Consider the following 16,699-nt stretch of genomic DNA (forward strand, 5'->3'; position numbering starts at 1 on the left):
GTCATTTTCAGGTTTTCATCAGCTGGTTACCTTCAGCAGTGTGGGATCAGGTTGTCCTGGGTGGTTCTCCTGGTTTTTGAAGACAGTCATCGAGGGTAAAAAAAAAAAGCAATTTTTAAAAGGCAAACAAGTGAGCATCTTACACATAGATCATCCAGTACGACTACTCTGAAAAGGTCCCGTACCTGTTGCTGTTATTAAATGGCTACAATTGGAAACCCAGTTCCCTTAAAATAATGTAAGTACAGCCTTTCATCTTTCATCTGGCGTTCTACCAAAAAGGAATCAACTATTTATTTCAGTAAATGCATTGATCAAATGGTGATATAACAGCATGCAAGTAAATTACAAGGACTACAGGAGGAGTTTTTGAGTTCAATTTTATTTTATTTTCTCTGCCAACTATGGCTTTCATCACCGTGCCACCACTGTTTAGCTACACATTTTCTGTTCTAAATTCATTTTCTGTCATTTCTATGTTCAAAGGAATACTTCAATATTTTGGGAAAATGTTTATTCTCTTTCTTGCCACAACTCAGATGTGAAGACCAATACCACTCATTACAGTAAATATGAAGCTACCACCAGCAGCTTAGCACAAAGACTGTGCTGTTTTAGTTCATTCAGTGAGCTTCAGAGGTGGTAGCTACCTTTGGACATAACCAAGCTAGTTTATGCTATAAGTCAAGAGAGCTGCCTGTTTGTGGGAGCGTCACATTTTCTGTACAAACATGAGAGTGGTACGTGTCTTTTCATCTAACTTTCAGCAAGACAGAAATATTTTCTAAAATGTCAAACTATTCTTTTAAGATCCACATAGTACACAGTTTTTAGATTTGAATAATGCCTTTTCAAGTCTTCAATTAATCTATTATAGGATTTACACTGGAACCTATCACTGTTGTACATGTGGCTATGCTGTGGTCATAAGCTCAATTAGAGAAGAGCACACATCAGTGAATCTGACAACATCTAACATGTCTTCTCTCTCTGTCCAACCTCCTCCAGATTTTTAACTCCACTCTCCTCTCCATTGTGTGTGTGTGTGTGTGTGTGTGTGTGTGTGTGTGTGTGTGTGTGTGTGTGTGTGGGCAGTGATCAGTGCTTGGATGCTACTCTCTGCCTCCTCCACATATCTAGTGAGTTATGTAAGAACACTAAAAAGTAGCCCATATGGTACTGAGAGAGTATTTATAAATCTGTCTCTGCTAATGCAAAAGCAGCTCACTTACCCCGGAGCTGTGTTAACACTAACGCTTGATATATAAATGCTTCATTTTATTGAGTTTACCTGCTCCTCCCCACCCCCCCATCTCTCTTTTTCCTCTCTTTCTGTGTCTTTATTCTGCTGTTGTCAGACAGGAACAGCGGCTCTGAGACATGGTTCAATATACTGTACGTCCAAGGGAGGAAACTGTAGATTCATGAGACACTCGGCCATACCTCTTACAATCAAAGGCAGTTCTGTTCTGTGTGTGTGTGTGTGTGTGTGTGTGTGTGTGTTGGTGATGGGAGGAGTGAAATTCTTTACCAGTGTGGCGCTTTCTCAGGAGGAGTGAGATGTTTGTGCACGTGCATTCGCCTGCAGACACGCCCTTTCCTCACACACTGAATCAAACAAACAAGCAAACAAAACAGGGACTGACAACGCTTGAACCTGCCACGCTTAAAGGGACAAGGGCAACTTGAACGTTAGAAAGCAGATGACAGTAAGAGGAGGAAAAGAGGCAGCACCAGGAGAAGAACTCCTCAGATGCATATTTAATGTAGGTAGTAGTTGTAATTTTTGTTCAAGAAAATCATTGTGTCTGAATGCCACACTCTCATAGCTGCATGAGATTTGTTTGTACCATCTTTTCCCTTCTCAAGCCAAAAACATCTCTTTCTGCAGGGACTCATCCCGACTGCATTCCAGGATCTCTCTTGCAAAGAGTAGTTAAATGGAAAGTATCATAAATCTTATCAGGCAGAGAAATGTTACATATCAAAACCATGTTTATTTGAAACTTGAAAGTCACTTCCTCAAGAACTGAGGTCGGGATGCTGTGTGACGCATCCACAAAAAAACACTGCCCCCAAGTGGATAATCACAGAGCATACAACTCCCACGGGGGCTGTGTTGTGTGTGCTCGTTAACAGGTCGCACTCCGTTTGTTAAAACGACAGTGAGAGAATATGGAAGGAGTAAAATATTGCGCCTCTTTAAACATAAACCACTGGCTGAAATATGCACGCACAAATGCTTGTTGTTGTAGGTGGGTAGTTTATCACTGACTCCACATTGGCAAAAGAACCAGTTATCTAATAAACACTGCTTACCAATATTTTGGAAATGATATTTAATTTTTGAAACACCAAAGGGTTGAGTTCACAATTTTCTGAAACTCAGCAACTAGCAAATCTACGCGTAGAAGTGAATTTTATTGGTAATTTGAAATTTGAACTCTGCTGCGGAAAAACTACAAACTACACTTACAAAGAACTTTTGGATTTTACAATTAAGTTTCGAATTTGGATCACTGAAACTATGTACTCATGATAATGATAATACTTTACTTCACTCTGGTGAATTTGTTTTTTACGGGTTTATAAAGAACACTTGAATGCATCTTAAGACCTCCCATTTAATATTTTCTGGCCAGCGATTGGTCGAGCTACACGTCTGTTAAACCAAACCTCGCAGTCAGTCAGAGAGTGAGGAGAACAGGTTGAAAAGGAGAAGGAGGCTTGTACATTCACATACTGTTGGTTGCAGTTTGTAACCGGACCTAACACACAAGCTGGTGAGGATTTTTACCGTCCTGTATTTTATTTGATATTAGTTTTTTACATGTTACACAGACAGATTTGCTCTCTGATGCATGAAAAATTAGTTCGCGCATTAAAGAGCTTTGCCGTGGCAAGATTATATCTCGCGGTAGTACTTGTCTGTTAACGTTAGCTAACGCTATCTCATGGTGTAAGAGTCTAATTTAAGATAAACTTACGTTAACTCTGATTTCATTAATGTAACTACTTTCATCCAACAGTTATTACAACCACAATTTCAGCCCACAGGCTAACCTCCATTCATTCTCTAATAAAATGACGACGCTGCTAAGGGCAAAATCCTGTGTAGTCCCGTTAGCTTAGCAACGTGAGGAAGCTAATGTCGTGACTGTTGATGGTTAGGATGAACGATTTCAACTCTCTATTAAACGTCATTGACCCCATAAAAGAAAATGAACAGTTTTAAGACATGTATTTAATTGAAAATTACCCATCCAGTTATTGTAAAACGCATATATTATAATTGCACATGGTTACATATGGCATCTGATTCTAGCCCAACCTTTTTTTGTTTGATGTTTTTGTTCGCCAAACTTCCTTATGTGTGTGTGTAGTCAGACAAAAAAAACAAACAAACTTTAACCCCTTTAAACACCCCAAACCATAAACAGTAAGTGCTCCTAAACACACAATACAAGGAAAGCACACTAAAAATGACAGAACACAATAATAAACAAGATAATAAACCAGTCAACAAATTTGTAAATAGTACAAAGTGAATTATTAGGTATGAAAAGGAGGGTTTGTGAAAGATAAAATCCGTTAACGTAAATTTGAGTAGTTTTGTTAAAGGGGGTTGGACTCTACAAAGTCTGTTGGCCCTTCACAGTAAAAGCTCATTATCTGATGACTGATTTGACTTGGCATTTGTTTAGGGCTGCAGTCAACAATTATTTCCACTATTGATTATCTGACAACTATTTTCTTGATGAGACGATAAGTTGTTTTGGCTGTTACATACAAGAAAATAATGTAAACTGCTCCCTACTGTTTCCTCAGGGTGTGAAATGTATTATTTTTTCTCCAGTCACCAGTCCTAAAAGATATTAAAAGGTAGTTGTTGAACAAAAAATACACTGACATTTGAGCAGCTGCAATCATCAAATGTTCAGTATGGTTGCTTAAAGATGACGAAAACAATTAACTGATAATTGAAGTATTTGCTACTTAATTTTGTGTCCATTGACTAATCAGTTAATCAATAAATCATTTCAGCTTTTTATAAATTTGTAATGAGTTTGACAGTAATAAATTGATCTCAACTATTCCAAACCTCTGTGATCACCACCTTTAGGCTCAGGAGTAAATGCACTGTATTAGCTTTCATAAAGGAGGACAGCCATCCTCCTCACCTCTTGGATTCACACTGTATAATTGTTGGGTTTTTTTTGTAACATGTAACATGTTACTGCAGTTACAGGCTGTGACTCAGTTTCAAAGGAGGACTCCTCGTTTCTGTTTGCAGTAAACTCCTTAAATAACTGTCCCATCTGAACATTTGTCCAGGTCAAAACTTTAAACATATTTTTGTTACAAATATATATAATGATATATTGTTATGCTGTAGTTTATGCTTGTTTGTTCTTTCAGTGCAGTGGGGTGGAGAATGGCTTCAACAGAATTTCTTATGACTAACTATCTGTCTGGATACAAATATAGTTTAAACTGATGATTACACACTCACATGTACCTACTTGTCTAGTCAAGGTTGGGTGGTCATAGTATTTTTATATTCCAGTCTTCCTGTCATGATTGTGTACACTGATGAAAAAGAGATCTTTAGATATGAATTATCCCTGCTTTTATTTTCAGTTGCTTACTGTACGTCTTTAAAGACCAACTGAAATGTGTTTCCTGTTCCTCCTTTACTTGAGATTCGAAAGTTGACATAGAGACTGTAAAGGAAGTAACAGCCCCTCCCTCCCTCTCCACTGCAGGAAGGTCTCAGCGCAGCGTGGGTGCCCAGGGATCCACTGCCTGAGTGTGGGGAGAACAGCGGCCGAGACCCCAGAGACATGAACCACACCAAGGGTGGCCTGGTCATCTTCACCGCCAACTCACACCCCTCCGGCCGCGAGCTGAGCAAGAGGATTGCAGAGTGAGTATAGCTGGAATAGCTGACATATTAAAAACATGCATAGAGTAAATGTCTCATATCAGTTGCTTGAAAAGAACTTTCTCGCCTCCTTTGTCTCAGATAAAGTTTAGAAACAGTTTCTGCATATGCAGATTCTACCAGGGATCTTTTTTTTTTTTTTTTTAGAAACACTCTTTTCACTTACGGTTCCTGAAAGACAAGTTTGGATGTGCTGCTTTTCCATCTGAATTGATGAATTGGTGCTGCATGTGCCAGCACATGTAAAGTGTTTACAGTATTCTTAGTTTGACAAAAGACAAGAATGATACAGCAAAAGATAATTACTGTGCAAACTTAATGTCAAAGACAAAGTATTTCCTGCAGCATGGTAACAGTATGCAGCAGGGGTTTTTTCACCTCTGCCACAGTTGTAATGCTGCAAAATTAGCTCATGCTAGTGTGTTCAACTCCATTCAAGCAAGTGTAAAATGGTGAATATCCAGTATTCATATTTTAATATTTAATTATTTTGCCTCTAAACAAAATAGAATAAAATAATAATAAAATATGTTATGACAACTTTCTTTTGTGACCTCTACTTGCTGCAAAAAATTTAATTTTGACATATTAAGATTTTTTTTGCTTTTCGCTCGCTCAAATATTACATCAAAAGTGTCATTAAAGCAAAAGTTTGTCTGAGGGGAAATTAAATTAAAAGATCCCTGAGAGAGATACAAAAACCACTTAACTCCAGGAGATTCTCATAGTCTTTTACATTTTGATGACATTAAATTCTGCTCTCCTCAGGCTTCGTTAAACAATTTAAAATCCTGCATGAGCTCAGAGAAGCTCAATGAGTAAGCGAAAGACACCTTGGAGCTCTTTACAAGTGTGTTTATTGGAAATGTGTATATATTCAAATGACAAGCAACAATATATGTTGTACAAATACATGTTTCACTTCATTTTTTTTCTTTTCAACGACCCACTCAACATAAGCCATTCAACCTACTCACCGTCCCTGTCACTAGGGAAGTGACAATATCTGAAGATGGAAGTTAATATATGAAAAATAAAAACAAAGAAACTTCAGTGAAACTTTAATTTTTCAAAATGTATAAAGTCATGAAATGCTCTAGCCAAGAGTAGCCAAAGGGTAGATATGGATGCTTCAAATGGAGAAGAAAAAGAAAATTGAAGAAGAATTTGTGCAAAAATTTCACTTCATCTCTAAGAATATAGATTCAGTGAAATTCATCACTGACCTCACCATCTCAAGGCTCTTTAAAATAACTACTTCAGTTCCATAATTAACTGCAACATTGTCCAGATTTCATCATGCGATGTGTAAACACAAGATTCATAAACTGCAAAACCAAGCGGAAACACACATGATGGAGCCCTGGACTCTACAAGGACATTAGAGTCTGTGCATGTTTATACAACAAATATTCAGCCTGGCTCATGACAAACGAAATTCCATGGTGTGTGTTTGTGTGAGAGGAGTGACAATATAACATAGCATGTTAACAGTTAACAGAGAGATAACGTGCAGAATGCAGACTGAGCATGTCAGCCTCTCACAAGTTGCCATAAATAAAGGACCAATTTAGCAACAAATAAATGTGTGTATATATACTGACAGTATGAACATTTTTTCACTTTGAAACATAGGCTCTCACATTATGGATGTTGCTTCTAGTATTCCTTCTTTCTGAATGAATATAAACAGAACTCAGATGTATAACTTGTAGCAACAACAGTTTTTTTTTCTATGCCATTGAAGCATGTTTTACATTGAAAACCTAAGCCGAGGTTCTCTCTCTTTCTCTCTACGTACCCTCTTTGTCCCTCTCTCTCAGGCGGTTAGGGGTGGAGCTTGGCAAGGTGCAGGTCTACCAGGAAGCTAACCGAGGTAAGATGACATCTGACATGGAATGACTCCTTGAGAGATTTACTTATTAGCATATTCTTGAGCACTCCGCTGCATTCAGCATCCAAACACCATTCAGTACACGTTTGCAGGGATGTCTGAAGAGCAGACTAATCTAAAGACATGTATTGAGTTGGAGAGGAGACATATGCTTACAACACTGCATCATCTGCATAAAAATGGATATAAGTCTGTGTGGCAGTAACAGTAGTGTTTATGTAGACAATAAAGGACCAAGCACAGTACCGTGGGGTGCACCACTGGTGATTAAAAGGGAAGTTGATGTGTGACTATAGGTACAGATCACCTGGGTTCTAACAGACACATAAACATTAGACCACTTCTGAACATGATTGTCCAAGCAAGGACAGAATTTATTAAGATGCAGTTAACAGTATCAGAAACAAATGCAGCGTGTCTGTCAAAAATGATTAGTGAACAGTTTAATGAAACATCAGTCAACTCTGCAACACAGCAGATACACAGTACACTAGACTACTAGTCTGATGCTGCAGGTGTGGTATGGAGACACATGGGGAAGTGCACACAGATAAATGATTGACAGCTCTGTCTTACTGTGAATGTCACCAGGTTAGTTGTTGGTAAATGGTAAACTGTGAAAGTGTGTAGATGTTGATGTAAAACAGTTAAAACAGCAACTTCAGTGAACTGAAGTCTCTTATGTAACATGATAATAATGTTTGCTGTTATAACACTGTAGCCTTTAACAGCATTGGCTGCTTAACATTCCTCTGCTGAGTTCTGACTTATTTATGAGCATCATAGGAGTTTTCTCAGAACTGTGCAGAAGTCCATGTCTGGTGAATTTAGTACTTTGACTCCCTGAAAGCAAACCAGCTGTAGCTCATTAACCTTAAGTAGTTTTTATGTGACATTATTTGTGAATGTTTTACCAAGTGTTTAGGACAGACAGTGCGATGATGATATTAGTCACAATTTCATAATAACTTTTGCATTTCATTTTCACTGAAAAAATTTTAAAATGATGAGTGATTTTTTTTTCTTGTATCAAACAAACATGTTCTCTTACATCTAGAGAATATGATTTGTCAGCCGGGGCGTCTCTGTAGCACCATAATACTCACTTACATTTTCACCTTTTATCAAAAAAAATGCAGCTCCTGTGATTTTTTTTTTTTTTTTTTTTTTTTTTTTAACCCTTTTTGCTGCTGTTTCGATTTGGATATTACGCTTTGCTATAATGCAATATTGATTAATTGTGCAGCCTTACAAGTATTCCACAAGTTTTCGATTTTCTACCTGTCACTCTGTCAGGAAAAAAAATTGGTACAAACATTCTGGTTGGTTCCAAACATATTGTAGAATTGGGGATTTTAACCAGAAGTCAGATCTGTCTACATCATTGTTCAGATACACAACTGTAACTTACAGGCAGATTTCCCTTTATTTGTTATGTCAGACTGAAGACAAAGTCTATTCTATGATTTGTTGCTCATTATTTAAGTTGTTACATTTGTAAGTAAAATGTCATTTATCCCTTATAACCTCTTTTGACTGGGTGATTATTTAACAGTGTTTTGTGTCAGATTTTATTTCTAGAGCCTAGACGAGGCGACAGTTCTTTGTTTTGAAATATAAAGTTCCATATAAAAATTTAAAATTCTACTCTTTTCTCACAAATCACCAGTCTTTAAAATCAGAAAATGTCAGCAGTGTTTTTTTTAGCTGTCTTTATAGATAGAAACATAAGTGGTATTAAATAGAGCTGCAATAATTAATCAATTTGTTGACACAAAATTTAACAAATTGTCATCTTAATAATCAAATAAATGTTTTACTCATTTTTTGAAGCAAAAGTGCCAAAAGACAACACCTTGAGCTCTGGGAAGTTAGAGTGAGCATTTCCCACTATTGTCTTATATTTTACAAACCAAACCAAATGTTTAACAATGAAAATAAATGGCAGATTAATCAATGATTAATAATTATAATGAAAATGATCATTAGTCGCATACCTGCATATAAGTCCATGTGCATGACACAATCAACAACTGCTGCACTCACAACCAAGGAATTACAAACTGAACATTTTCTTGTGCATGTTTGCTTTTGGTTTTATTTGTTGATTTGATTTTCTTACACAATACCTGGTCAGTTCAGTGCATTCATAAGCACTGCTGTGTTCCTGATTCTCAGGAAGAGTTTTCACACTGTCCCTTCCTGCAGCTGAGTTATTACAAGATACTGATTCAAGTTAGACAAAACAGAACAAGTATTCAGCAGGCTACAGTTCTCAGGCAAGGTTTAAGTACAGGCAAGATAAATTAAAGGGGAACAGAAAACTGTGTGAAAGGTGCGAAATGTGTCTAAAAACTATTGGTATGCAGTGAAAAACGAATATGCACATTTTGTAGTTAATGTGTTAAATCATGGCCCTTTTTAAATTCTGTTTACTGGTGCAGTGTTAGAGGTTGTGAGCTAAATATTCAACACCAGTGTTGGTCAGAGTTTCAGTTTCTCAGATCCCAAAATACATGAACTCTTACGACACTCAAAACACATTTGGGTAAAAGCCAGTTTTGACTCTTTTCCCTCTGTGTGGTGTGTATGTGTTTTGTTTTCTAATCTCTTTTCCATGGGAGCCACATTGTTGGAATGCTAGTATCTACAGTTACACTCTGTGTGTGTGTGTGTGTGTGTGTGTGTGTGTGTGTGAGTGAGTGAGTGAGTGAGTGAGTGAGTGAGTGAGTGAGTGAGAGAGAGAGTGTGTGAGTGAGTGATGCACAGAGGGCTCAGTCCTCTAATGAAGCTTGCAGGCTTAGGTAGGAGTCAGTGTGTGCGACTGAATGCATTTGTACATGTGCGTGTTTTCTTGCTACTCTCTCCTCATCACACCCTGTTTGTTTCCATAGAAACGCGGGTACAGATCCAAGAGTCGGTGCGAGGCAAAGATGTCTTTGTGATCCAGACAGTGTCTAAGTAAGAAAGAAAAACACACACTTGAAAGTTTCAACATTTTTCCTCTGAAACGTCTCCGATCACATGTTTTGTTAATACTGTCCTCCTCTCCATCTCCTCTCTCTATCCCTTGGCCGCACCAGGGATGTCAACACCACCATAATGGAGATGCTGATCATGGTGTATGCATGCAGGACCTCCTGTGCCAGAAGCATCACGGGAGTCCTCCCCTACTTCCCCTACAGCAAGCAGTGTAAGATGAGGAAGAGGGGCTCCATCGTGTCCAAGCTCATTGCCTCTATGATGTGTAAAGCTGGTAAGTGGGAGAAGATCACAACAACAAACAACACAGGACTAAAGAAAACTGATGACCACAGGATGCTTGTAGTATTTATTAAAATGTACAGGAAGTACAACATAAGTACAACATACAGGGCTAATCTGAGAGTGTGTGTCCGTCATGGCTGCAGGTGAAGGTGTGTGTTGGTATAACTGTGAGCATTAATGCTGTCAAACTGTTTGTGCAGGTCTCACACACCTGATCACCATGGACCTCCATCAGAAAGAGATTCAAGGCTTCTTCAACATCCCAGTGGACAATCTGAGAGCCTCGCCCTTCCTGCTGCAGTACATACAGGAGGAGGTGAAGACACACGCACACGTGCACAACTTTATTTCTTTTCCTACCTTTAACCACATAAGCCCCACATCAAGTGTGATGAGGACAGACGTAAGATCAGCCTGTTTTTTACTAACACTGTGTGACTGCTTAGTTCACATACAGCAGAGTAAAAGCTTTATTTGTTTTTCCAAACTTTGTTTCACTTTCAGCGTCACAAGAGAAAAGGCTTTTAGGATATCGACTAACCACCATGTTTGGCAACTGTGTACAAATCTGACCTTTGATTTGCATTTTTATTTTGTGTGAACCTTCAGATCCCTGACTACAGAAACGCTGTGATTGTGGCCAAATCTCCAGCTTCTGCCAAAAGGTAGGCTCTCTGCTCATCTGCTCCTCTCCTCTCTGCTCCCTGCTCCTCTCCTCTCTGCTCCTCTGCTCCCTGCTCCTCTCCTCTCTGCTCCTCTGCTCTCTCCTCTCAAAAAAAAAAGAGAAAACACTTCTTAGCCATAACTGAAGACTTCACACAGCAATTCTTACAGCATTACACACAACTGGTTAACAGCTTATTTGACTCTTGATAAACAAGGATCTAATCTGAAACTCGTCTGAGTGGCGGAGGTATACAACCGCGAGGTGGTAATTCTGGTTTGTTGTTGTACTTCCTCTTAACAACTGAAGGAGTGCAGTGCATTGTTATCAACATCTGTGGTATTTGTGTGACTCTGTGTGTGTGCAGGGCTCAGTCATTTGCAGAGCGGCTGCGTCTGGGTATCGCAGTGATCCACGGTGAAGCTCAGGACGCAGAGTCAGACCAGGTGGACGGGCGACACTCCCCACCCACCGTCAAGACCACTGGAGCCATTCACCCCAGCATGGAGATACCATGTAATACACACACACACACACACACAAAGATTACAATTTTAACATCAAGCTATCCTACAGAATAGACTGTGTATTGGTAGATAGAGAATGATTTTTTTTCCACCTCTGCAAATAATAACAAAAACACAATGTGTCTTACTTTGTTTGTGTGTCTTTGATTTTTTTTTGCAGTGTTGATCCCTAAAGAGAAACCTCCCATCACGGTGGTAGGAGATGTGGGAGGACGCATCGCCATCATAGTGGTGAGAGCAAACGCTTTGATTGGTCTGAACACATCATTATGGCCTTGCTGTGTCGATACACCTTGAAAATTACAGGTGTAAGTGATGAATTAATGACATATACTCTTGTTACTGTAATAAGATTGTGTGTGTGTGTATGTGTGTCTGTGTGTGTGTGTTTAATGCCGCCATGCTGGCGACAGTGAGGGCCAGAGCCATATTATTTTGGGGTTGTATGTTTTGATATAGTGATGTACATCCGATCATCCTGTTCTCGTGGACACGATATCTCAGTAACACCCTGATGGACCTTCTTCAGATTTGGCACAATCATTCACTTGGACTCGAGGATGAACTGTTTAGATTTTGGGGGTCAAAGGTCAAGGTCAGTGTGACCTCACAAAACACGGTTTTGGCCTTGTGAAGACAATATCTCCGTAATGCCTTTAAGGAATTTCTTCAAATTTGATAAAAAACAGTCACTTGGACCCAAGGGTGAACTGATTAGATCGTGGTGGTCAAAGGTCAGTGTGCTCTCACAAAACACTTTTTAGCCATTACTCAAGACTTCACAAAGCAATTATGACAAAATGTAACACAAATGGTTCATATTTCATTTGACTCTGGATAAACAGGGAAGTAACCTGAAACTAGTCTGAGTGGCGGAGGTACGACTGAAGGTTTTTTTTTCTCCTCCTTCAACTATTGTGCTACTTTTGAGGTCACATCCATTACAGTGTAAAAACAAACATCACAAACAGAATGAGAAATGCGTCAGATCAGCAGCTGCAGCAGAGAAGAAGAGAAGAAGCTGCTGGTTCGGCTGCAGGTTGGCTTCCTGGCACTCAGCTGTCTTTCTGTGAGCGATAAAGAAACCTGCCCTGAGGGAAGGATGAGACACTGTACAGCACCTCCATGATGCAGAGCCTGGTTTCCCACAGAGAACAGCTGATTCTTTTTGTGCTTTGCTGTGGCTTTAATGAGTTTTCAACGTCACTGTTCCAATGTGAGCAGAGAGAATGTGAAGCGGCTGAATGAACGGATGCACACACACCCGTTAAATACTCCCATTAGATGACTGGCAGAGGACCAGAGCCTCACTGTGTGATCCCAATTTAGTTAAGAGGGAAACATCACAGAAGCTTAGAAAATACAGACTGAGTGAAAGTGTCTGGCTAAAACAAAAATAGTGACCTTTATGCAGAGTAATAAACAGGGACACTGACAACTCAGTCCATTCTGTTTAAGGTCAAAGTGAAGAGTGTAATTTCGTTTGTATACTCCTGTATATTAAACCACTTTGCAACAGCCGCAGTTATCTAGGGGCCTGCGGCTTCTAGATAACTGCAGAAACAATCAAGGTGCTGAAATTTTAATGTTAAAAACTCAGCGGAATACACATCAACTTTGTCTGAACCAGTGTGCCAACACAAAACTACTGCTACATAAGGACTCTCGCAGGGGTGTCCAGGTGTTTCAAGTGTTCTGTCCACCCATTTATATCAATGAAGGCAGGCTAAATAACAGCAGCACCTCTCTGTATAATGTAGTACAGCTCCAAACACTACATCCTCCACAATGATCAGACAGCTGAATCAACAACTGTCTCAAACAATTTCAACAAAAACTGAACATTATAACTTTGATGCAGTAGGATTTATTGCAGGACTGTTGTATTAGACTGCATCAGTTTTAGTGAAATGTTCCTAATAAATTGAGCCAACTGAGTGTATGTTAGTAATTAGTTGTACACACAGGCTGCAAAGTGCTGCTCTGTCTTAACCCAGTTAATGTTGCTGTTAATGTTTGCTGATTAACTACCTGCTGTACATTTAAACTTACACTAGTTATGCTCCAGTTCTCTCCTTCTTTTACCAACTTAAAATGAATTCAGTAGTTATTTTAATCCGATAATCGGTCGATCCCAACTGAAGTTAGCACGCTAACAGCTAGCCCCGGCCTGTGTCATCACTTTCTGATAGCGACTCCCTGTAGCCTCCAGTCTGCCCTGAAGAAGTAGTTCTGCTCAGGGGAACGTATTATAACCTCTTGTAAACACAATGATGACTGACGCTCTCGTCAAGTGACAATTGCCAGCACCTCTCTTTTGAAATAATTTGTCAAAGTAATAAATCAAATGTTTTGGTGCCATGTGTCTTCAATCACAAGTGTTGATTAGTGTGTTTGAGAGAGATCTGTTTGCCCCACAGGATGACATCATCGACGATGTCGACAGTTTTGTTGCGGCAGCTGAGACGCTGAAGGAAAGAGGAGCCTACAAGATCTATGTCATGGCAACACACGGCATCCTCTCCTCCGACGCCCCCAGGTTCATAGAGGAGTCGGCCATTGATGAGGTGAGTTTCTACTTGGATTTATTTATTTATTTCCTCTTCACTTTACATGTCTGTCTCATCTCATCTTTCTCTCACTCGCTTTGTTTTTTATTATTTTTATTATGATTTTCTTACATTACAAAGAACACACACAAAAAAACACAATAGACAGAGCACCCAGTACAACTGCACAAGCTGAGAAGAGATGAGGAACAGAGCTCCCAAAGGCAACGATTAGACAAATAAACAGGCGAGATATGAGACTGTCCTGTCTGCCAGGAGAATCACACAAAACCAAACTAGGGTGCAGAACAGAACTTTAAAAAAACAAAGTAAGGAAAAAAGGAGACACACAAAAACAAGATGAGTGGAGGACTTCCAGGTTATCAGTCTAATGTACAGAATAAGACAGAGCTGACGCAGAATAGGGAAACAACAACAGCAGCAGAGCTCATACATTGTGTGGTTAGGTCTCATGGAGCATTGTCAACAATGGCTTCAGAATAAGTGTGATAGTGATCCTTCAGCGGTGCTGAATTTGGCTGATTTAAATATCTTACCACGTTTAGATTTAGAGAAGTGCGGTCTGTGTTAAATTGAATTCATTTGTATCTGTATCTGTAGAACAGCCCTGTGTTTTGGCCAGTCCTTCCTCCTTCAGTTCCTCTGACGCCATAACGCCTGATTCTTTTGCCCAAGCCTCCCTGAGACGACTGGCACTCACTGGTATTTGTTTTTTCCAGGTGGTGGTGACCAACACGATTCCTCACGAGCTCCAGAAGCTTCAGTGTCCAAAGATCAAAACAGCCGACATCAGCATGATCCTGTCGGAGGCCATCCGCCGCATCCACAATGGAGAGTCCATGTCCTACCTGTTCCGCAACATCGGGGTGGATGACTAAACAAGCTGACACACACACAAACACAGAGAGAGAGAGAGAGAGAGACAAACAGACCAACACGATTCCCATTTGCCTTCTTAGACATCTCCAGACACACAGATGAATGATACACACAGAAATATCCAGTTCCTTAGATGTATCATGATGCACCAATATATGATGCTAATAAACCTCTGAGTGCAGCTTAACATAGAAGATGACTGAACACACACACACACACACACACACACATAGATGAGCGAACACTAACACAAAGCTCTTTAGCTATGGCTGAACACACCCCGATCTGTGTCCTCAGTGGACATTAATGGACTACTGCCTCTCACATTAACAGCTGCCCTCTTCTCCAATGTTACAAAAATCTTCAGTTACTCCTCCATCTTCATCATCTTCATTTGTTCTCCATATGTGTTACCATTGAAATTAACGTTGCTGTTAAATCTGTGCGTGGTACAACATGATGTTCGTGGCATCGAATGTCTTTTTCTGATACTATTAGTAAAGGAGATTGTACTGCAAGTGTGCCAGTGCCTTCTATAGGACATACTCACAACACACAGGCCTTCATCACTCTGATACACAGCTGGGTCTCAGCTGACGTTACTGATTCATATTGGCCCTTGTAATTAATTCAGGATTATGCAGGTTTATAGCTAATTAACGTGTGTAGAGAATCAAGAGTTCACGTTTAAATCCAAACCTCTGTCAGTTTTTGTTTATTTATGTTGTGTCTAAATGTACTACTAATATAGTTAGTTTAGACTCCTACCAGTTAGCCCAGTTAGCCATACAGTGGCTGTGTGGTTGCCATAGCACTTAGATGTTAATTAGGTGTCAAATCTACTAATTGCTAAAGTTGAACTGGAATTAATGCAGGACATATTTTCTCAGTCTAGTTAATTGGATGCGACAAACCTTTAATATGACAGTGCACCTGTGAAATTTGTTTCCATGAGTCATCCATAATAACATTGTGTGGCATCTTTTCATCGCCTCCTCATATTTGTTAATTGTTCACGCCACAAACGAGCACTTCCCTTCCGGCTGGAGGGCTCCACATCGAAGAAACTCACAGATTTGAACTTTTTGAAAAAAAAAAAAGAAAAAAAAAGGCACAGCAGTTTCACTCCAGTTAAAAATGGAAGGTCGTTCGTAATCATTTGGAAATGGGTAAATTGATCCTTGATCTTGAGATCATGGTGACGGAGGCAGAAGACGTTTGTTAAACAGGTGATACCTGAGTTTCAGAGAATGAAATTCCAAACTGCAGCTGAAGCTGTCAAAGTAAATTGAAGCTTTTTTCTGACAAGCAGACCCTGACTGAAGCAGGTCTTTGTCACTTTACCAGATGTGTTCCAAAATGTTTTGTATTTATTTTCAGCACTTAATCTGAATAAAAATGATCTATGAAAGTAAAGAAGGCCTTGTTTTGTGGTGTGTTGTCGCTTCGTATTAGTATGTTTTGTATTCTTACGATAACATTGTTAACATGCTGATGTTTTGACAGGTCAGCATTTTAATTTAGCATGTTAGCATGTTTACAGTTGATACTTAACAAATTTCAGCTGAGGCTGATTGAATATCTTGAGTTTTGCAGGTATTGGTCATAAATCAAAAATATTGGACTTGATGATGGTGTGAAATCAAACGTCAGTGGGTCATTCAAGTTATTACAATTGATCCAGAAGGACACATCGTTTAAGGGACCAAATTTCAACTGTGGAATTTTTTTTTTTTTTTTTTTTTTTTTTTTTTTTAACTTAAATGTCTATTCTCTATAAGTCAACAACAGCAAACTCTGTCAGCAACATGTAACTACATTCTTCTACATTCATACAGTCCTATTGATGCCTGTTGACATCACAAAGCTAAGTCTTGTATACTGTCCATTTCCTCCATTTTTTGGTCCAGTTTTTGTTTTTTGTACTCTTAATAAGCATCAGTTTTTCCATTT

The 16,699-nt window shown here is 39.2% G+C and overlaps 1 protein-coding gene across 2 annotated transcripts; it reads left to right on the forward strand.

Moving 5' to 3' along the window:
- Window positions 1-1,627: 1,627 nt before the first annotated feature.
- On the forward strand, window positions 1,628-16,165 carry LOC139618597 (phosphoribosyl pyrophosphate synthase-associated protein 2). Of its 2 annotated transcripts, none has more exons than XM_071474663.1 (11): window positions 1,628-1,766; window positions 4,767-4,927; window positions 6,769-6,821; window positions 9,734-9,800; window positions 9,923-10,095; window positions 10,307-10,422; window positions 10,716-10,771; window positions 11,138-11,286; window positions 11,458-11,528; window positions 13,718-13,864; window positions 14,587-16,165. In XM_071474663.1, exons 1-11 carry the CDS (start codon window positions 1,704-1,706, stop codon window positions 14,743-14,745), a joined length of 1,215 nt encoding a protein of 404 aa, XP_071330764.1. In that variant the 5' UTR covers window positions 1,628-1,703; the 3' UTR covers window positions 14,746-16,165. The 2 variants fall into 2 exon arrangements, with proteins under 2 accessions (XP_071330764.1, XP_071330765.1); XM_071474664.1 differs by lacking the exon at window positions 1,628-1,766 and adding an exon at window positions 2,645-2,783.
- Window positions 16,166-16,699: the final 534 nt, after the last annotated feature.

Source organism: Trachinotus anak, unplaced genomic scaffold (genome assembly GCF_046630095.1).
Source record: "Trachinotus anak isolate AG129_WGS33_773 ecotype Australia unplaced genomic scaffold, CSIRO_AGI_Tana_v1 ptg000003l, whole genome shotgun sequence".
Classification (NCBI taxonomy): domain Eukaryota; kingdom Metazoa; phylum Chordata; class Actinopteri; order Carangiformes; family Carangidae; genus Trachinotus; species Trachinotus anak.